This window comes from Pungitius pungitius, chromosome 15, assembly GCF_949316345.1.
Source record: "Pungitius pungitius chromosome 15, fPunPun2.1, whole genome shotgun sequence".
Classification (NCBI taxonomy): Eukaryota; Metazoa; Chordata; class Actinopteri; order Perciformes; family Gasterosteidae; genus Pungitius; species Pungitius pungitius.
The window spans coordinates 13,223,380-13,244,729 of NC_084914.1; the positions used below are offsets into that span (position 1 = coordinate 13,223,380).

The 21,350-nt window shown below is 44.2% G+C and overlaps 1 protein-coding gene across 2 annotated transcripts; it reads left to right on the top strand.

The window, feature by feature from the left end:
• Nucleotides 1-5,420: 5,420 nt before the first annotated feature.
• On the top strand, nt 5,421-21,011 carry LOC119209149 (desmoplakin-A-like). 2 transcript variants are annotated; one of them, XM_037458222.2, is made up of 24 exons: nt 5,421-5,863; nt 6,832-6,916; nt 7,050-7,168; nt 7,430-7,574; nt 8,811-8,936; nt 9,089-9,148; nt 9,247-9,414; nt 9,546-9,650; nt 9,737-9,832; nt 9,920-10,045; nt 10,164-10,316; nt 10,416-10,570; nt 10,806-10,932; nt 11,095-11,281; nt 11,385-11,605; nt 11,721-11,902; nt 11,991-12,129; nt 13,341-13,534; nt 13,667-13,829; nt 14,080-14,163; nt 14,286-14,393; nt 14,691-14,789; nt 14,904-16,718; nt 17,143-21,011. In XM_037458222.2, exons 1-24 carry the CDS (start codon nt 5,622-5,624, stop codon nt 20,347-20,349), a joined length of 8,106 nt encoding a protein of 2,701 aa, XP_037314119.1. In that variant the 5' UTR covers nt 5,421-5,621; the 3' UTR covers nt 20,350-21,011. The 2 variants fall into 2 exon arrangements, with proteins under 2 accessions (XP_037314119.1, XP_037314120.1); XM_037458223.2 differs by having other exon boundaries at nt 5,422-5,863; nt 14,904-15,401; nt 17,143-21,008.
• The last annotated feature ends 339 nt before the right edge of the window (nt 21,012-21,350 follow it).

The window sequence follows — 21,350 nt, forward strand, 5'->3', positions numbered from 1 at the left end:
CCCGCAGTGAGGTGAACGCTCCGTGGCGGGGGGGGGGGGTCGGCCGGTGTCTCCGTGAGTCAGCTGGGACAGGAGAGACGGAGGAGGGGGGCTTCCCGAGGTGTCCACAGGTAGACACACCTGCCTGTGAGGCTCACACCAACCGGATATGGAGCACCTGTGACCCGCAGGGGACCGATTCGAAAGCCAAATGCTTCCTCTTAAGAGAACACGTCAGTTACTGGAAGGGAAAATAATACTAATATGATTAAAGTTCCTTATATTATTATTAAAATGTCATTCGGTAAAGACACCGCTGGCCTGCGTTTGTTGTTTAAATCAACACACTGATGCACAACTATTAAGTATATTTGAAACCAACCGGTGTTTCTTTTTTGTGTGGTTGTTATTTTTGTAAACAGGTCGAAAGATCCAGTATTTCAGCTTCTTTCAAGGACATTGACCCTAACATATTAAAGTGAAAGATACATAAACAAAGACTGTAAACGCACAGTAGGATACAGATGTCCCATCAGCGGGGGGTGGGATTAGCTCTCGATTAGCCCCGCCCACTTCTGTCCCAAAACAATAAAAGAAGCTTCCACTTAAGCAAAGGTGAATGATAAAATGATAACGTCTCTAGAGAAACTCGTCATCACATATGTGAGCAAAATCCTCTACAGGGCGGAGGGGGGGTCAATGACATGGGCTGTATGGGCCCATTAAAGGAGCAATATCTCGACACAGAATCCACAGTGTGTTTTCGTTTTTGTTGGTTGTCGGCTTCATTGTGCTCTTTGCTGGTTATAGCTTTGTTAATCATTTCCACTTCCTCGTGATTTTGTATCCGGTTGACAGTAATGTCAACTAACTATTTACTTAATAGAATTTGAAGGTCAGTTGTACTTTACTTGTGCATTTCTATTTTCTTTTGCCAATCTATATTTATAAATCATAAATCGTTAGCATGTGGTGACTTTGGAGATTCAGATCATCATCAAACAAAACATAAATCAACTACTAAAATATTGTATAACATCATACAGTATTTTAAGTCATCCGGTATGTATGAAGTATGTATGAATTAATGGCTCTACTTTTACCATTTAGACAATAACACATCAATAATTATTACTTTTTAGAATTCAGTTAGATAACACAATTTAAATGTTGTATATTCTTATTTTGTAATGCTAATACCTTTGTACTCTTACTTCAGTAACATTTTGAATGCACAACTTGTGGTACCCTGTGGTATGGCAGCTGAGAAGATAAACTAAACCAGTCTAGTGAGAATGAAAATACAAATGAAATACAGTTCTGCTGAGAGGGACAAACACCAGCCGACGGATTTTACTGACATCCTGTCAATTTACAGCCACGCCTTAATGATCAAAGCATGTATCACCTATCAATAAACCATCTCTTATTCAGTGTGCTCTGTTTGAAATTGGTTCCATTCTTCGTAGCCACACATAGATCTGCTGTGATGCGCATTTTCATCAGCAAATAATGTTTGCTTAAATATTTTACGATCTCTTTCCATCATTCTAGAAAATTTACATCACTGTTTGAATAATGAATGTTTGAATATTGAATTATATGTCTTGCAAAAAGACATATTATTCAAATTGAAATAGATTTATTTGAATGACATTTAGTTTGAAAACACTTAAAGGGTCCCTCATACTTGTTTTGCAGTTCTAGTATCACTCTGAATTCACCTGGACACAGATTATGAACGGTTTGGTTTTTGTGTTGTTACACTGAATGGATCATTCAAAAGAGAAGCCTGGTATAATATTGTGGAAAGGATTGTGTGTGTGTGTGTGTGTGTGTGTGTGTGTGTGTGTGTGTGTGTGTGTGTGTGTGTGTGTGTGTGTGTGTGTGTGTGTGTGTGTGTGTGTGTGTGTGTGTGTACCTCCTGTACTTGTTTAGAAGTGCTTCACCCTTCTGGCCATAATGTGCTGTTACATTTTTTGTTTTTTATTGATTATCCATATTTTTTAAACAAAACCACCCAATAGTGACGTTTGATGTTTGATGTGACATTTAACATATACAACACTGCGTAGCTGACAGACAGACAACCATTACTGCGCACCTAATATCGTTTGCATTGCGAACATATTCAAATGCTGCATCAGGAAGAGGCCCCAGGATTCACGAGTCCTGCAGGTCGCGCAGCGTCCTGCTTTACACACTGCTGCCCCCTGCTGGCAGACCGGAGCAACAGCATCGCTTTCTTCTGAATGCAGCTTTTGCACAGTTTTATTTTTTAATTGTCTTTTTGTTATTTTTGTGAAGTTAAACACGGGATTTTGAAATCAACCAAAAAAAATGATTGGTATATGCTTTGAATGAAGCTTAAACATGCAATTGGTTTACTTTTTAATGTGTTGCGCAATAGCTAATGAATAATAAATTGACCCTTCTTATTTCTACCACTTCTCTATTGTCTGCATGGTAAAAATGAAATAAAAGCCCACTAATGCTCTATGTATCTGCAACCTTTAAAAATCTGTCACTCAGTTAATGCTTTTTATGCTGCCTGTGCAGAAATGGGTGCTGGCCAACAGAAACCAGTAGACCCATTGTCCTGTCAGATTATCTCACTTTGCTGTTTATTATCATTCAAACCTGCTTGTCCCTCCCTAACAACCAATTCAGGTGTGTCCCGGGCCCGGCCCAGTCAGTTCTATGAGTGAGTTAAGGTGTGTTTGTGTGTTTGAATAAACCTTAGACATTGAGGCGTAACTGAGCTTTCACTGTGCGGTGAGTGATTCAGCTTTTCTGACCTCCAAAAGATGGCTGAACTGAAGATGACAGTCAGAAAAGTGTTAGTGACAGACTGTCACTAAATCTAAAAAACTAATCCTTTTAGATGTGCCTTTTAGTTCACGTGGTTTCCACAGTCCAAGAGTCCACTGTTGTGTGATTTGTTGCCTTGGGATCAGTATCACGTTAGTAACACATTAATGTCAATGGCCGTGTGAAAACAGACTGACACACACTGTTGGCTAAACACCTTAGAAAGCCTTCAAGATGGTAAGTCAATACTGTAAAAGGAAAGCCCGGCACACTCAAAGTTTATTTAGCTATAACTGAGGAGTAGCCTTTAATGATTTTGATTTTATGGCAACCTATCCAGGCTGTGCCCTGTCTTTTCTCCAAATAAACTATTCTTACCAAACATGTTACCATGTTTATTCTACTTCTATTGTCACCTGTCGAGTGAATGGCATCCACACACCGAGGAAACGTCTCCGTTCCATCGTTTGTTTCATGATTCTGTGAAGCAGTGGACAGTCCGAAGAAGCATCAATGTGATAACAAACTGCTGGGGGAATGATGACCACAGTACGTGAGGTATTGTTAATCGTCTGCGTGATTTAATAAACCAGCTGAGAGGATGATGTCAGGGCCAGTGTCTGGAAATGACATCACATGCGTGTCTCTAGGTGTCAGAAGTCGCACGCTCACTGTGAATCACTAGACGTGGGAGTTCACCTGCGTCTGCTTCACCTTCCAGATGTCACTTCGGTGTGGGTTACACGTGCATGTTTGACAAATTCCCATTAGCAAGAGACAGTGACCCGCGGAGACGTTTCAGTGCAGAAGACAAACATTTAAGTACATATTTACTCGCGGCTTTTACTTCCTCCTCAAAAAAAAGGTCATGTTTTAAGCCTGATTGGACAATGCAGACAGACAGTCGAGATCTTAAATCTCCCAGAAAGATTAACATCTCATCAACAACAAAAAATCCACACGTGTAAAAAAAAAAACAGATTCACTTGTGGCGTCTTTGGTTTATTTAACCTTATGATAAAGGGATAAAGGGTGTGCTCCCAGTTGTGTCTTCCTTTTTACCACAAGGTCTTGACAGAGCTGGTATCAGCTGCAGGTTTGCTGAACTCTCCATGTTGGGTCTTGCCGTGTCTTTTGCTTGCATAACACATCAAAAAAACAGGTACAGTGAACCCACCTGAGGGGAATAAACAGGGTGTGTGTCTCGTTACGGAGACACACCTTGTGCGTTAAGCGTCTGAGGCTGGTCTGTCAAGTGCGTCATCGTGATAGATGGGACCGATGCATTTAATATTTAATAATTAGGAAGGGGCCAAGCTTCCTTTAAGTTGTGTGTGTGTGTGTAAAGAGAAGAAAAGCCATGCTGCAACTGTTTGAAAATTCCAGCGAAGGGCGTTGGTTGGTGTGGAAATGCCTCTCTGCCTCAGCCGCACTGTTCTCACACTCGTACGCGACATGGTTTCTGTGTGCGAGCACTGGCTGACGCTTAGACACCCGAGGGCACAATCCCTCCGTAAAGTTTTTTTTTTTTTTTAAGATTTAAGACCTTATTATGACCTACTTTATAAAGGCCTGGGGAGGCCTGCTGTGGAGCTGCTGCGTGGGGAGTGTTCGGTGCACAGGGACGGAGGGACAAGGGGACAGTGTTCAGATGGGATTCTAAAAAGAAATGACTTGGTGAACTTTGTGTTATCAGGCAGCGATACCCTCAAAGGGACTTGACCTCATGAACGTTGAACCCAGGACGGGAAATTCTTTGCATAACCCGTTAAATTAAATGATTTGGCTGCTGTATTCTTCCATTTCAGTCAACTGTGTGTATATAGTCAACATTGACCATGAACCTTAAAACAGAGGAGGGGAGGGAGAAAGCATTGAGGACCCAGTTATCTTGAATAAAAAATAAATCCTCATGGGCGGTACAAGTTCAGTGAACCCTAAGGATCCAAAAAAAGGACATATGAGTTCTGGTTACAATCATTTCAATTACATTTTGTGCATGTTTGGATTAACCGCAGGGGAAATGAACCGTGACCAATGGGACTGTGGAAAAGTCCTTAGCTAAAATGCCCATCTGTTTTCCCTTTCGCTAAATGAATCATAGTTGAAACAATCAAGCAAAATCATGTTTAATCATAATCGGAAACGCTGTGTCATGCTAAATGTTATTCCAAATAAATCTCAATTAATCCAACCGATTCAACGACACTGACATAATCAGCAGTCTGTACAAACTACAACACGTTCCGAAGATGGCAAACAACAGCCTTTGTGTTACTGAATGATCAACACAAGCGGCAGAGCACACATTAAAACCTCTCTGCAGCGATTCAAATCACACATCACACATTCTTTTAGCATATTTATTCTGGAGAAAGACTTCATCAAGTGGGTTTGTGTTGCCGCTTTGACCACCGCACACCAAGGGTATTACATTATGAGAATGGAGACCTTATTTCATTTAAGCATTTAAAGTCTCCTTCCCGATAACTACGTCTATTACACATGCTTACAAACATGTGTAAGAACTCATGAATCATACGCGCGTATGCGGCACTACTTTTTTTTTTCTCCCCCCCCCCGAAGAATCAGCCGAGCTTCCCACGCGGGGTGGAGGCTGCGGGAGGGTTTGGTAAACGCAGCAAGGTGTGGTTTCTCTCCCGAAGAGGACAGCTTCCGTCTATCGCCAGCACACCATTGTCTGCGCACCAGCCAGCGCACGGGACCAAGGTGCGCGCTGCGTCCTCGTCCAACTTTATACTTAAACAACCCACAACAACAACAACAACAACTCGAAGAAGAAGGAGAAGAAGCAGGAGCACTCTGCAGACATGAGTATGTCCGGCTCCAGCTCGAGGCTGGCCACCATGGGCCTGAGAAGCAACTCGAGACCGGACCTGGCCAGCGCCGCGTACCGGGACGAGGTGTTCGCCGGAGGGAACGGCTTCCAGGGAGAGTACCCGGCGGGACAAGCCGTCCACTCGTACGCGTCCTTCTCCCGGTCCTCCATGCACGGCGGGGGCACGCAGAAAATGGTCATGAGCAAGGGGGGTGGAGGTGGCGGCGGATTGAGGTAAGAAATCACCTGTTGCTTTGGAAGTGCGTTTTACGGTGGTGCGATGTCATGTTGTTCTTACGGGGCCCATAGGGGCCAGACACGGCGCGCGTGTCCCGCTGGTCTTACGCACGGAATTGTTTCTTCCAGGGTTTGGGCTCTTTGCTAAAAAAACAAAACAAAATAAACGTCATTTACTGAGTGTGTTTCGGGAATCCCCGATCGGTTGGCCGATAATAACCGATAATGACCGATAATGACCGAGCGAACGCGCGCACACGCCCTTTGAAGGGAACATGATCCTGTTGCAACAGGGAGGGCGGTGACGGAGTTCTGGAAATCATTTCTTTTAAAAAAAAAAAATCAAAAAATGTTCAACCGGTGGAAGTAAAAGTTAAAAAAAAAACATGACTCAGAGAAAAAGTGGAAAGTTGTTTTGTTTTTGTTGGATTCATTAATTCCTTTTCCCTTCCATTTGTTCATTACTTTAGTACTTCTTTACTTACTTTTCTTTCACACACGATTTAGTAGTTGTTTGCTCTTAATTTGTTGAATTCTAACCCCATCGCAGAGAACAACTACCAAAGCTGCTTTATAGTAGCAAAAAAAATGATAATATTAATATTGGTGGTAGTAGTAGTGGTAGTTTTATGATGTTTGGTGTGAGGAAAACCTGTTTCTATAATGTTTATTTCCTTTTGTGTATTTCAGACAGTTTTTTGTTATGTATTTATGTTTAGGTACCGTGCAAATTATAGACAAGATATTACAATATTTATAATATTCTCTACTATACTTACTGGTTACTATATAAACCATATGAAAAGTGGTTAATAACAACAAAGCTAAAAATAGCGTACACACATCGAGAAGAGTGTTTAAAACACACAGCAGACCGTAATTGTTGATACTGCTTTACACTGTGGTATTAATAAAGCTGCATTATATGCTCCAAAATCATATTGTTTCTTTTTCCTTACCTGTAGTCCTCAGGCGATCCAACAGAAGTTGATGATCCTGACAAGTCAATGCAACGATTTCCTGCAGAGAGCAAAGCAGATTCTCCAAGTTGTAAGTGCAGCACACACATTACAATGAACCTCATTTATGCCCAGATTATCAGATAGGAGTCAACACAACGCCATCGGCCACAGTCAAAGTAAAGCATAGTTTGGCAAGAGGTTTGTACTGTGTGGTTTCATAGGGGGGTCCACCCATGGAGGTCGAAAAACTGTTGAGCATGGCCGCAGAAAGCATGGACCAGATGGCGATCCACGGCAACGAGCTGCAGCAAATGCGCATCCCCACCGACATCTTCAGGAGGTGAGGCGTCACGCACTGCGCGCTTGGTTGCTGTGGCAACTTGCGGTGTGCGTTTGTTTGGCGCCTTTGTGCGTTTGAATTTGCATGTGTCCGCTGCATGCACACTGGCCAGTGTCTGAGGTCCCAGAGCAGCGTCTGACTTTTATTTTTTTTGTAAATCACGGAAAGACAAAGTCTATCCGAGGAGATTTACAGTCTCTAAACATTCCTCCGAGCTCTTTGGTGCAACCGAGCGTTTCCCTCTTTTGTGCAACCCTACAGCATCGACCAGTTCCACTACATGCACTCTGGGCTGCAACAGCAATTAGTCAGTGGTATGACCATTGGCCGGCGCCGAGGCAGCGTGGGTTCCCAGGAAGGGGGGAGGATCTACAATGACGCCATGGCCTGGATCAGTCAACAGAAGGTGAGAACTTAATGCGTCAGAGACAGATGTGTTTAAGATGAATATCGGAACAATCTTTTTGTTACTACAGCACAACTGACGCATCCGTGACGACTTCGGGGTCCAATAGTTTTCTTACCTGTTTAAACACCTGCATGTGCGGGCATGCCCGAATGCCCGTGCGGGTTAGTTTGCTCTCAGAATTTTACGTGAAACGAGTGTGTGTGTGTGTGTGGGGGGGGGGGGGGAGGTGTTCACTTACCCTGTGGCTCTATCTGACCTCCTGTAACTGAAACCATCTGGACATGCTGCCAAGACCTGATCCGTGAATGAAAGAGGCCAGACGAGCTGGGTTGGAAGGGGAAGGGGGGGGGGGGGGGGGAGACAAAGAGAAACAAAGAGCTCTGCCATTTGAGAAAGAGACTACTTAGATGAAGGCGCTGTGGCAGCAAAAAGAAAAGTAGAAGTACAGCAGTGTGAAGTTTGAGCTGAGCTTTAACACGCCGGTGTTAAAGCTCTTCTCACGCCCTCCTGCTCTCTACCTCCTCCGCTTTCCCACCCAACCAAATGCACACCCTGTCATCGTTTCGAACCCCTCCCTTTATGCTTTGTTTCATCAGACCCATCATTAGATCATTAGAAAAAGAGTAGTTGTCAGTAGTTGTTCCTTGTGTATGTAGTGTAAAGTGAACCTGCACTGCTGCCGTCTGTGCCTGGCACCTCTGTTTACTGCTGGGTGGTTTTATCTGTTGCACAGACCCACATAAAACGTTGTTGACCTTTTCTATCCGCTGTCAGCCAAGTATTTGTGCAGGAAGAAGGAGGGGCGAGAGAACAAAGGCCCAGAGGAAGAGAGAGAGAAAAAAATGCGAGTAGAGAGCAGCTACTGGCTGAGGTCGGTTTTCCTGGCACAGCTCTTATCAAAGTTCAGGGCTGCTAACAAAGGGGGGGAATAGTTGGGATAGTTTCCTGCTTAGCTACGGATTGAGTGCTGACACCTAGAGGACAAAGACGTCAGGGAATATGTTCCCTCTCGGCTGAGACTCCAAATAACGTTGCCTTGAACGACACGGAGGGCTCTCTGTGTGTACACGTATTGTTACAATAACATATGCATGTTACTACATGAAAAACTATACAGCAATGCACCTGTAGGCATGTTATTTTGCCTTCATTTATATGTATTTGAACATTGTAATTGTGTTTTGCGGTTACTGGAATTTAAAAGACAGTGAACTGTGATTTTGCATCCTGCAGCGCATGATTGAGATGGCTCCATGGGGAGATGACTCCGAAACTATAGAGAAGCAAATCCTAAACCACAACAAAAGTCACAGCTCTATCCAGAGAAGCCAGGAAGTAGACCGTGCCAGAGATGAACTGGTGAGTGGTAATCCTGTTTTGAAGCTCTGCTTTTTTCAAAAACGCTGGACTGGTTCCTTTATACATATTGTTTGGCAAGCAGGATGTTATTGTTTATGCATGATGTGCTCAAAAGCATTGTAACATTAAAATACTCCTTTTTTTCTTTCAAGAACATGAGGGGCGACAAGTACAACCTGTCCATGCTGGATCAAGAATGGGATAGTTTGCAGGTAAAACCGATCCCTTTTATTTATTTTATGTTATTTTGTCAACATCACCAGCTCTATGGCTTTCATCATATTTATATGCTACCTTGTGTCCGTCTCAGAAAATGTCCCACAGCCGCGTGCAACAGCTGCGTGAGCTCCAGGGCATCATCAAGGAGATCTCCAGAGCCATCATGTGGGTGAATGAGAGAGAGGAGGAAGAGCTCATGTTTGATTGGGGAGACAAGAACATCGACCAGTACATTCCCAGGAAGATGGAGAGCTACTCAGTAAGGACACCCCCCCCCACCCCCACCCCCTGGCTCCTGCTGCGTGGTCATCAGACCTTCAATATCTGTCGGGTTTAGTTTGCCGCACCATTCCGCCTCTCGGTGTCACTTACGATCCGTTCTCCTCACAGGGCCTGATGAGGGACCTGGAGGAGAAGGAGAAGGAGCTAAACAAGCTGAAGGTGAAATCCGACGGACTCGTGAACAACAACCACCCCGCCTCTGATAAGATTGATGTAAGGTGTTTCTTGAGAGTTTTTACCATCACATACAGCCAGCCATTCACTTGGTTTTGCGCTGACGGCTCTGTGTTCGCCCACAGGCCTACATGGACACCTTGCAGACCCAGTGGAGCTGGCTCCTGCAGATCACCAAGTGCATCGACGTTCACCTGAAGGACAACGCGGCCTACAGCCAAGTGAGAGCCCGGTCCTGCTGTGAAGGACTCGCCCTGTGTGTCTGTGTCACGTGTGTGCTGATCAGAGCCTTTTGCTGCCACTTTCAGTTCTTCAAGGAGGCCAACGAGACCTACGCAAAGCTGCAGAAAGACCACGAGTCCATCCGAAACAAGTTCAAGTGTGACAAGAACACCCCGCTGGAAAACCTCACCGAGCTGCTGAGAGACCTGGAGGTATCATTGGGCTCATGCTCAAACCATATGTTTTTCTTTGTCACGCATCCCTGCATTTATGGCGTGTGGTTACAGTGGACGCGTTCAAAACGGGGATCTGACATCTGCATGTTCACAGATGCAGAAGGAGCGCGTGATGGAGAATAAGAGGCAGGTCCAAAGTCTGGTCAACAAGTCCAAGACCATCGTCAGGCTGAAACCTCGCAACCCCGAGGACAAGAGCAGCAGCCCCGTCATGGTGCAGGCCATATGTGACTTTAAACAAGACCAGGTGGGGTGTCAGCTCGCTCTCTCTCTCTCTCACTCACACATGAGTATGAAGTGGAATAGTACTGGTGTAACTGAGCATTTCCTCTGCTTTGTGTTCCAGAAAGGGATTTTGAAAGGGAACGAAGGGATCCTGAAGGATAACTCCCAGCGCAGCAAGTGGCTGGTGACGGGACCCGGGGGTCTGGACATGTTGATTCCCTCTGTGTGTCTGAAGATCCCCCCGCCGAACCCGCACAGCATCAGCCTCGCCAAGAAGTATGACGTGACATTTTAGAAAAAACAGCCTTCCTTTGTAGAAAGTGGTACTTATTTTGTTGACGTTAGACGCCCAATAGGGCCATTGCTGCGTAACTGTTTCATTGGCTGGAGGAAAATAAGCTTTTAGCAAACAGGAGCAATTTATCATTTTGTCAAAATGAAAAGTTATGATGCATATTACATCTTCTTGATCGTGTAGCGTCTGCGTATTAACGGCTTGTGTTGCCCCTAGGAACGAGCAGTACTATGAAGCCATCATGACCATTTGGAATCAGCTGTACATCAACATCAAGAGCCTCATCTCCTGGCAATACTGCCTCAAGGACATGAACTACATCAGCTCTCTCACTGTCAGCATGGTAAGCTGTTACAATAAAAACGGAACCAATTCGGGGTTTTGCTGGCCAAGCAGGCCAAACTCAATTAGATGTAGTTTGCGGCTTATCTGAAACCTTTTGAGTGGGAGTTTTCTCTCCTCGAGTGACTCTTGCTTAACCCGACTCCCCTCCGTCGTCTCTCAGCTGTCCAAGATGCGTCCCGATGAGTATCGAAATGTTATTAAAATACTGGAGACTCACTACCAAGAGTTCCTGCGTACCAGCCAAGGCTCTGACATGTTTGGGGAAGAGGACAGGAAAATTATCCAGGGCCGCTTTGATGACGCCCAGAAAAACTATTATGACCTTATAGTCCAGCTGCCTGCTCAAGGTGAGTGGGGAATGTTTTCGACTCATCCTCAAGTTTCCAGTCAATTGCATTTGCAAAGCTGTTTGCATCCAATGATCTGTTAATGTTCCGCCGACTAACAAAGGAGGTGAACCAACCAGCCCCAAGGTGGAGCCCATCAAGGTGCCCCCGATCAAAACCCCACCTCCCAAAGCCGCCTCCACCCTCAGCCTCAGCCTGCTCAGCAGTCTGCAAGAACTTCGGCGCCGGCTGGCGCTGGCGGAGTCCGGCCTCACCAGTCACCTCCACGTCCCGCTGGGGGAGAACAGTGTGCACGAGTGCTCAGTGCACATCCATCAGCTGCAGGTGAGCTCTTTTATTGTTCTGTCTCATTCACAGGAGGGTCATCCCACCAACATTCCAAACAGAATATTCCTTTTGCTAAATGAAACTTATTTTTTATTATTATTTTGCTTTCCAGACTGTGCACCAAGACTTGGACTCCATCCACGACGAGTACCTGCGACTGAGAGAAAAGATTCTCAGGCAGCTGGAGGGGATTCCTGCCGACTCTGAGCAAGCCAAGTTCCTCCGCTCGGAACTGGAAATCATCAACCAGAAACTGCTGGGCTTGCAGGGTCTCTACCCGGCCTACCATGAAAGGTGCATTTTGGTTTTCTGACCTTCTTTATCCATCCCACAATCATCCCAAAATTCACATTTAAATGACATGGCTGTGTGTCTTTAACAGGCTGTCAGCTCTTATGGCTTTGCACCAGAGCATTCTGAAGGCTGAAGATGTCATTAAAGTCCACGAAGCCCGGCTGACGGAGAAGGAGACCACTTCTCTGGACCTTCAGGAGGTGGAAAGCTATCGGAGCACGCTAAAGGTTGGACTTGCTTTTTAGATTTGGTTTGAACTGCAGTCTCTTGCTTTCCACTTTCAGGACTTCTGGAGAACTTACATCCATTGTTAGCACTTATTGAATCCCCTTCTTCCTACAAAGACCATAAGTAGTAAACCACCAGCTACACACAAGTTTCACTTATCCATTATTGTACTCTCAAGCTTTTAATCACATGTCAAAGCCTTCATGTCCCCTCAAACCACTGGAATGGGTTCTGATGCACATTCTTTGTAACTTGTTATTAGAAACTTAGTTTCCACACTCGGGGCACATTCAGCCATTAAACTTGAGTACAAATTTTTGGGACTTGAGTATTTCTATTTAATGCAATTATACTCTTTAATTAAAAATCTAACAAATAATAATCCAATGGCAATAGCATAACCCCCACAAAGGACATCCTTCTGCATTATGAGAACTTTTACTTTTAATACTTTTTGCACAGACATTTTGGAGGTAATACTTGGGGACTATATTGGCAAAAATGTTTTTCTCAGGGTATAATCCCCTGAAATAAAAAAATGTATTCAATTTGTGTTTGGTTATTCCACACAGATTACATTACCTGAAACTTTTATAAAAAGCGACTTTCAAAAATTTTGCATTTAAACCATAAGGATACAAACCCAGAAGAACAAGGAACAAGAAAGTGAAACTTTAATCAAAAAAGCCAATTTACAACTTGCTATAGATAAGAGCCGTTAAAAGTACAATTAAAGTGCTGCAATTTGTTTTGTGTCTTTTAGTCAAGGTATAGTCTGAAGAGGTGTGTCTTTAAACAAGAGACAACTTGAATCTAATCAGTGAACATTCACAGTCTGTTGTTTTGAAAAACTGAGTATTTCAATCATTTAAATCTGCTTTGGTCCAGAAGAGAAAGCAAAAACAAACACAAGTAGCAACCCTAGTAGAGGTAACAACAATCTAATATAGCAGAAACTACAGCAAAGCTACCAGTCCATTCACTTATATATATATAATATAGGATACTTAGTCCGATCTCTGGTAGGTCAAATTTCCAATGCAACGCGTAAACTTATATTATAGTGTTGCAACCTTTTTCTTCAGTAAAGGAGCCAAATGGCCACATCTTCTAACATTGACAAAAAACTTAAATAAGATGTATGGTTATGTTTAAAATGAAGAATTTCTGGTGACGTTGATAATTTCAATCTGTTTTTGTGCATTTCTAGGAAATGAAGAGTGATCTGGAGCCAAAAAGAAACCTGCTGACAGCTATGGACTCCGACCTGGCTAAAGCAGTGCAGTGTAACAATCAAATCTCAGAGTCCTTTCATAAGTGTGACGTGGACTTGTCCAAGTACTCAGACCTGGTGGGCCAGATGTCTGACCGCTGGCGCCGCATCCAAACCCAGATTGACAGCAGGTGGGACAATCTGTTCACGTGCAATTTCTTGGATATCTGTGCATATTTCTCACCCTCCAATCCACCCTGCTGGTTCAAAAATGAAAAATATCCGCTCATCCCTTCCCCTTCCCCCTTCTCTTTCCTCTTCAGAATGTGGGACTTGGAGAAGCAGGAGAAACAGCTGAATCATTATCAGAAGAGCAGGTCTCTCCTGCAGAAGTGGATAGACGATGCCAGGAAACGCCAGGACACGCTCCAGATGGTTAAACTCAACGACATCCAGACTCTAATGACACACCTGAACCAGCAGAAGGCACGTCTCTCTTTGCTCATGTCAACAGATTGGAACCAATAACAACATCTGAACTTGGATTTCATACATTATTTTGTTGTATTTTATTGTTTTTTCCTCAAATTCCGTGGCACCATGGACATAACTTTAATAAGTAATTGCTTATAGTAATTTTGAAATTATTTAATAAAATAATGTCTCCGAAGAAGCAAAGGCTGAATAGTGTCATGTCCGATCAGATTTAATGCCGCCCTTTTTGCTGACTACACAGGCACTTAACAGTGAAATTAAAGGAAAGCAGGAGAAGGTAGAGGATGTCCTAAAAAACAGCGACACCTGCGCTGGCTCCATAAAGGTAGGTCCACACGTGCAACCTTTTCTGTCTTTTTAAACTGTTTCACACATGTTTACTAGCAAACGAGCCCCAACACGTGTGGTGCAGAATGATGCAGAGCATGTTGTGTTGTGGGTTTTCAGGACTACGAGCTGCAGCTGGCTTCCTACAGTTCAGGCCTGGAGACTCTGCTTAATATTCCAATCAAGAGAACGATGCTGCAGTCGCCCGCTTCGGTGGTCAGACAAGATGTATGAGTAGTTCCTCTCCATTCATTCTCATCAAACCAATTTGCTGTTAATTATTGTTACATATCAGTTGTTGCATGGAAATAATTATTATATGTAGATCTTCTGTTTGTTTTGCTGTTTTTCCTTTTTTACTGTGGGGCAAATCATTTATTATTTAAATATAGTTTAAACAATGGTTACGTCCTTTGTTTACTTAATTGAACTTAAATTACAATCAATTTCAATCCCTGAAATGCACGTGGCATCATCATAACACGAGGTCATCATTTTTCAACCTTCAATTTTAACTCCCTTCAGGCATCTGACCTCCAGTCGAACTACATAGAGCTACTCACCCGCTCAAGTGACTACTACAGGTTCCTAGGGGAGCTGCTGAAGAACATGGAGGAGCTGAAGGTAGATCCACTATTTGTCAAGTATATTGTGTTGGTAAAATGAAGTATGCTAAAACGTTAACATAAAAAATATGATGGCTGAGCCTCTTTCTGTCTCTGTCAATGCCGTTTTCAGATCAGGAACACCAAGATCGACATGCTGGAGGAGGAACTGAAGCGTCTTAAGGATGACATCCAGGATCGCAACCAGAAAAACAAGGCATTGGAGGACGCTATGGCCCGCTACAAGCAGGAGCTCAGTCAATCACAAAACCAGCTCATTATACTGCAGGAAGTGAAGAGTAGCACGACTAAAAACTTAAACGCTACCAAAGATAGCCTGGATAGCCAACAAAACCAACTCCAAAAGCTCAATGAAGAGCTGACCAAAATTAGGTTCCAGCTCGATGAAGAGATGAGACAAAGAAGATTGGCAGTGGAGCGCTACACCAACCAGCAGGAAAAGTATGAGACGGATGTTCGCTGCAGAGAGAAAGAAGTGGATGAGCTCAAGTGGACCAAGATTGACCTGGAAAAGTCTGTGAAGGACAAGGAACGTGAACTGGAGAGGATGAAGATACTCCTTGATGAGGAAGAGGCACGACGACGAAGCGCTGAATCAGATATCTCAAAGGTAAGATCACAGTGCAGCCAGGAGATTAATCAACTTAAGCAGACATATGAAACAGAGATCCACGTCACCAAGACCACCATCCTGAAAGCCTCACAACAGAAAGAGGAGAACTCAGCGGAGCTGAGAATGCAAGTTGACAGGCTCACCTCTGAGAAGAGGGATCTCGAGGAGGAGCTGAGGAGACTGAGGCTGTCCATTGCTCACACAGAAGAGCAGAAGAGCAGAGCCGAGCAGGAAGCCAACCAGCAGAGGGCCTCGGTGGTCCAAGAAACAAGAGTCCGCAGTGAGTTGGAGGTTCAACTGAGAACGCTGATGCAGCAGGGAGGAGACGCTGAGCTCAAACTAAGGGAGGCTATCAAAAACATTCAGGAAAAGTCCAGGGAGATCAGCATGCTCACATTTAACCTGGAGGAGGAAGGTAAGAAGAGGAGATCTCTGGAACTGGAGCTCAATCACCTGAAACAGGCTGAAGGAGAACTAATGACAAAGAACACCTTGTACCTTGAGTCCATCAACAAGCTCAAAGTGTCCGAGGAAGAGACGCGCATCATCCGAGTGGAGCTGGAGAAGCAGACCAGAGAGAGAACCAAGACTGAGGAGGGTTCTGTCAAGCTGCAGAGCCGCATCCGGGAACTTCAGTGCTCTCTGGATGGAACAGAAGCTGAGTTGGAGAAGCAGAAGAAGGCAACCCAGGAGGAGTTCACACGCAGGAAGAGAATGGAGGCAGAGTTAGAAAGGATGACACACACATGCAGAGAGCACACCACCACAATTACCACACTGAAATCTACCCAGCTGGAGACGTCCAACTATGGAAAGAAGTATGAGCAGGACCTGGGCCTTCTCCGGGAGGCTTTGGACAAAAGTATGAGGGAGCATAAGGTCACTAAGCAGGAGCTAGCTGATGTCTCAGCTGAGCTGAAGACACTCAAACAGAAGCTTCAGCAGGAACAGATTCGAATCCGTGAGCTGAACCAACGCAATGAAAGCCTGTATAAAACCATTGAGGAGAAGAGCCGGCAGCTTAATGAATACACTGCGGAGATCGATAAGCTGAAGACTCTCACACAGAACCTGACGAAGGAGAGACTGAGGCTGGAGGAAGAGCTGAGGACAGTTAGACAGGAGAGAGATGAACTGAAGCTTAGCAAGGACAGAATTGACGGAGAGAGTGATTCCCAGATCTCAGCCTTGCATGTCCAGCTCCAGACTAGCTCCAAGAGGACCACGGAGCTCCAGATTCTCATCAATGACCTGACCAGGGAGAGAGAAAAGCTTAAAGTGGAAATAGACAAATTCCAAAAGCAATCCATTGAGGTATTTTTTGATTGCAGCAAGGATCATCTCCACAAAATTCAACTCATTGTTTTCCCGCTTTTGCATGCGATGGCTGTAAATACTTATTACGCATGAAATTAACTTACTTACGAGTGCCTTATCTTTCCAACCTTTTGACATTGCACATTGTGGGACTGAATTTGACTAATTGTAATTAATACATAATTATTGTTGTATTTAACATAATGTATACATATTTTTACAATACATGTGATTGACATTTCTAAACGTTCACAATCACAATTTAAATGGATAAATTCATGAAAAATGTAATGTGTCGATAAGCTATATGTAATTAATTAATTCAAAATTTGGGCCTCGGCATAATCAGCTTTTTGCTTTGGGCATCACTTGATGGCATTTCTTTACAGTCATAATAACTTGTTTTATTGTCTCTCCCCAGACATCGATGAGAATGCATGATTCCCAAAGCCAGTACAGCGAGGTGCTTCTGGAGAGGGACAGTTTACTGTCCAAGCTTAAAATACTGGAGCAGGACAAGTCTCGTCAGCTCCGTACAGAGGAGGAGCTCACTCGCATCAAGCTCACCCTAGAGACCGAGCTCCGAAACAAACAGCGGCTGCAGGATGAAAAGAATACCGCCCTCAAGGATTTCAACTATTGGAAGAGCCAGTATGAGCTAAGAGAAAGCCACATGAAGAAGTTTGAATTGGACAGGGACCAGGCTGATCGAGACAGGCTCTCCCTGAAGAACGAGATCGAGAAGCTCACGAGGGAGCGTAAGAGTATTGAAGAGAAGTACAAGAGTCGTTTGTCGATCTCTGAAAAGGAGGCTTCAGACCTGGCTCTCAAGAGAGATGCCCTGCAGAGAGAGATACAGAGGCTGCAGCAGAGACCCAACACTCTGGCACAACAGACCCAGACGGATGAAAAGGTCCCAACAATCGATCCATCCAAGCTGACATTTGACGGAGTGCGTCGCAAAGTCACAGCCCACCAGCTTTGCGACTGTGGCATAATCAGTAAAGCCACTCTGGAACAGCTCCTAAAGGGAAAAAAGACCGTGGCTGAGGTAGCTGTGGACATCCAGCTTAGTCTAAAAGGTACCGGCATCATTGCTGGTATTACAACAGGTTGCCAAGGGAAAATGCCATTCACTGAAGCAAAACGGAAGAATCTCCTCAGCAAAGAGAGCGCCATCATGCTCCTGGAAGCTCAAGCTGCAACCGGCTACATAGTTGACCCCACATTTAATGAAAAGATGCCCGTGGATACTGCATGCTCAAGAGGAATTGTAGACTCCGAAGACAGAGACACCCTGGTGACAGCTGAAGCAGCTAGCACAGGCTTCAAAGATCCATTCACTGGCAAATTGTTATCTGTGGGTCAGGCTTGCAAACAGGGCCGCGTGAACAAGGACACAGCCATCCGCTTGCTCCAGGCTCAGGAGTCGGTCGGAGGGATATTGGACCCTGTTCTGAGCGTGTACCTTCCAAAAGACCTGGCCTTGGATCGCAATCTTATTGATGAGGATCTTTACAGGGCTTTGGGGAAAAAGCCCACATGCTACCTGGAGCCAGGGACCGGCGCCAAGATTACCTATAATGACCTCAGGAAGAAGTGCACAGTGGAACCTGTTTCTGGCCTGCTTCTGCTGCATGTGTCAAAAGATACAGTGGAAGGTTTCCGAAAAAATGTTCCTATTTCAGACCTTGTAGATTCTGAACTGGTGACAAAAGATGAATTAGCAAAGCTCAATGCCGGCACGCTCACCATAGTAGATATTGAAAGGAAGCTAAAGTCCTATCTCCATGGGTCTACCTGCATTGCTGGGGTCTATGACGAAGCCAACGACCGAATAATGCCCTTCTATCAGGCAATGAAGGAAGGCCTCCTCATGAGAGGAACCACTCTGGAGCTTCTAGAGGCCCAAGCAGCTTCTGGCTTCATTGTTGATCCAGTGAACAATGTATTTTTGACAGTAGAAGAGGCCACAAAGAGAGCCCTGATAGGAAAAGAGTTTCAGAATAAGCTTATGTCAGCAGAGAGGGCAGTAACTGGATACAAAGACCCATCCACAGGAAAGATCATCTCCCTCTTCCAGGCTATTGAGAAAGATCTGATTGAGAAAGGTCATGGGATCCGTCTTCTGGAGGCCCAAATTGCCAGCGGTGGGATAATTGATCCCAAAGGGAGCCACCGTATTGATGTTCCTGTTGCCTATAAAAGGGGATATTTTGATCAGGAGATGAATGAGATCCTAACGTATGAAGGTGATGACACAAAAGGGTTCTTTGACCCCAATACTAAAGAGAACCTGACATATCTTCAACTTAAGGAAAGGTGCATGACAGATAGCAAGACAGGCCTGATACTTTTGCCGCTAAAAGACAAGAGCAAGTTGCAGAAGACACAGGAGAGCCGCAGCAATGTCCTGCGCAAGAGGCGAGTTGTGATCGTTGACCCAGACACTGGGATGGAGATGTCAGTGAGGGAAGCCTATCACCGGGAGCTAATTGACTATGACACCTTCCTGGAGTTATCAGAGCAGGAGGGCGAGTGGGAGGAAATAACTATCAAGGATTCAGATGGCGTCGCACGTTTGGTGATAGTGGACAGGAGGACAGGAACCCAGTATGACATCAATGACTGCCTCAAACGCGGCGTCGTCGACCAGAAGTCTTTGGATCAGTATCGCGCCGGAACAATTACATTGACCCAGTTTGCCGACAAAATCACAAGCAGAACCAGCAGCATAGAAATGAACATTGCGGCCAGCAATGTTGATGACATGGTCACCTGCAGCAGTCCCACCCAGCTCGCGCCGTCTTCTCCTACCGTTCGTAAACGCTTTAACAGTATTTCGATTACAGTTTCTCCCCCTGAGATGTTCGATGACCACAGCCCAGTGGCGGCTATATTTGACACAGAAACCTTGGAGAAAATTACTTTGTCCGAAGGACTCCAAAGAGGCATCGTTGACACTATAACAGCACAAAGGATGCTCGAGGCCCAGGCATGCACCGGTGGTATCATCAACCCTTCCACCGGTGAGAGGCTGTCTCTGCAGGATGCTGTCCATCAGTGCATCATCGATGACAGCATGGCCGCTAAGCTGAAAGCTGCCCAGAAGGCCTATGTTGGTTTTGAGGATGTGAAGACGAAAAGAAAGATGTCTGTAGCAGAAGCAGTGAAGGAGACATGGTTGCCCTATGAAGCTGGCCAGAGATTTTTGGAGTTCCAGTACCTGACTGGAGGCCTGATAGAGCCTGGCTCCGGGCGTCGCATCACCATCGAAGAAGCTATCCGCAGAGGTTGGCTGGACGGTCAAGGGGCTCAGAAACTTCAAGATACACGGAAATATCTGAAGAACTTGACCTGTCCCAAGACCAAACTGAAGATCTCCTACAAGCAGGCCATGGACAGCTGCATGGTGGAAGAGAGCAATGGTATGAAGATGATACAGGCGTCCTCAATGTCCTCCAAGGGAATCAGCAGCCCTTACAACGTCTCAAACCCAGGATCTCGCTCTGGGTCCAGGGCTGGTTCTCTTGTCGGCTCCAGGAGTGGATCTCGCAGAGGCAGTGTGGATTATTCCTCCACTGTCAGCTATAGCTTCTCCAGCGTTAGCTCCAGCACTCACTCTTAATATACAACATTAAAAAAATATGAAAGTAGAGTAGTTATCACCAGCAGTTCCGATGCAATATTAATACTTTTGGAATAGTTTTGCTTTTCTTATTATATTCTTGCTAGCTTTGAGATATTGGGTGGTTTGTTTAAATACTTGATTGGATTATAATTATATTTTGCTTGAGTGCAGGTTTTGGTGTTTTGATGTTTCAATATTCAATTCAATGCAGAGTATGAATAATACTTCTAGAATATATCAGCTAAATACATTTATTTGTCTTAGCTAATTTTAATCTCATTTTATAAGACATTTTATTTAGAAAGTATGCTTGTTTACCCCTAATCTTATTTTTTGTGTTTATTCTTGCACCTTGATTTAGGTAGTCTTTCATTCATTAAAAAAATATGTTTTTTTATTGCAAATGCTAAAGTTGAAGTTAAAATACTGATTTGTTAATGAAATAATCAACGATGAAAATTCTTTGCCACTAAAATGTTCTTTACTTATTAAAAAATAAAGTTGTCACCACAATATTTGATTCATTTATTTGTCGTTTCATCTGTGCATTCAAAGCAGAAACTGCATGAGGAGACAGCAGTATCCATTTCTACCTATAGGCGGCGCCCATGTTTATGATAAAACCACAACTTTAGGGCTGAAGCCAATTTAGCCCAATAGAAAATAGGAGACAAAATTGTAAATAGTAAAGTACAAGTAGGGATATGCCATTGTAAATATTTTGAGAATAAAGGGTAATTTAACAAGCAATGCACCGTATAACTTTTTGAATTATAACATCATGAAGAATATCATGAAATATCATGTTCTCAAATATTTATGTATGAATGAATATTGATGTTACCAAGCAAGGTTTAAATATGATTGATCCAGCAAGTTTATATTGTGGCCTAATGATAATCAAACTGCGTACAAGATACAATTCAATCAATTATTTACTAATCAATGCATTACTTGGATGTTGCATTCAGGCCGAACAGGTCCTACTCCTTCATTGC